Here is a 917-nt window from a genome sequence, read left to right as displayed (position 1 = left end):
TACTTTGATTGGTGCATACACTACTTCTCTTTTTGCTTCTCCGTGACTTGCGGTACTCCACCGTAACTCACGATATGAAGAACCCGGCACACAGTCCAATTGTGTTTCTTTGGGCTACTGTCGTTTTATTTGCGGTCTATCTCGTCGTTACCGTCCCATCTTACTTTGGTTGGGGTCAAGGCTTGCTGTGTTATGATAACGTCTCAGATGCCATGAACAAGGATGTCTGGGGATACATCTCATTTGTTAGCATTGTTGTCCTTTGTGCAACCCATTACGCGGTAGTTCTTCACCCTTCGTGTAGAGCTATCGAAAATGTCTTTGGGTTGGGTGAAGGATCACAGCGCGTTGAGAAGTGGGGCTACTGGCCTTCGCTGATTGCGACGAGTGCCTTGCGTAGCATACTTGTTGTATTAACAGCGATTGTCGCTATAACAGTGCCCAAGTTCTCGTTCTTGGTTGATCTTAACTCGGCCATTACGTATTGTTTATTGCAAATGATATTCCCTCCAGTCTTCTACATGAGACTGAGATATATGATACACAAGGAGTTTGGTGACGGTGAAGTGATGGACCGTTGTGGTGGTAAATTTGGTACCTGGAAGAGTCGTGTCCAGTGCACTGTCCTTATCTGCCTGATGGCCCTATCTCTGGTCGCCTCGGGTATCACAGTTTACAAGACTGTAACTCCTGCAGCTGTACCAGAGATGTGCTCTCATCTTGTACAGTGATCAGCAGCAGTAGATCGCCAGTGTTGTCCTCTCTGATGTGTCTACTGTATCGTTTGAGGGCTGAGGAAGTCTTGGACAACTCCTCCTTATTCCTATGGAGCCCCTGGCTTCAAATCTTATCATGATAAGGTTGTTATTCTGGTGGCAGTAGTTCATGTATTGTTATCGTTACTATACTGCTGCCAC

At 46.2% G+C, this 917-nt stretch overlaps 1 protein-coding gene across 1 annotated transcript; it reads left to right on the top strand.

Annotated features, from left to right (window-relative positions):
- Window positions 1-521: 521 nt before the first annotated feature.
- On the top strand, window positions 522-731 carry Pmar_PMAR004774 (hypothetical protein; the record flags this gene model as incomplete). The annotated part of the gene is made up of 1 exon (XM_002764368.1): window positions 522-731. The coding sequence occupies one exon, from the start codon at window positions 522-524 to the stop codon at window positions 729-731; it is 210 nt and encodes a 69-aa protein (XP_002764414.1).
- Between the last annotated feature and the right edge of the window lie 186 nt (window positions 732-917).

This window comes from Perkinsus marinus (genome assembly GCF_000006405.1).
Source record: "Perkinsus marinus ATCC 50983 genomic scaffold scf_1104296977856, whole genome shotgun sequence".
NCBI classification, from domain to species: domain Eukaryota; phylum Perkinsozoa; order Perkinsida; family Perkinsidae; genus Perkinsus; species Perkinsus marinus.
The sequence above is the reverse complement of the archived record's forward strand: the minus strand, read 5'-3'. Positions and strand labels throughout refer to the sequence as shown.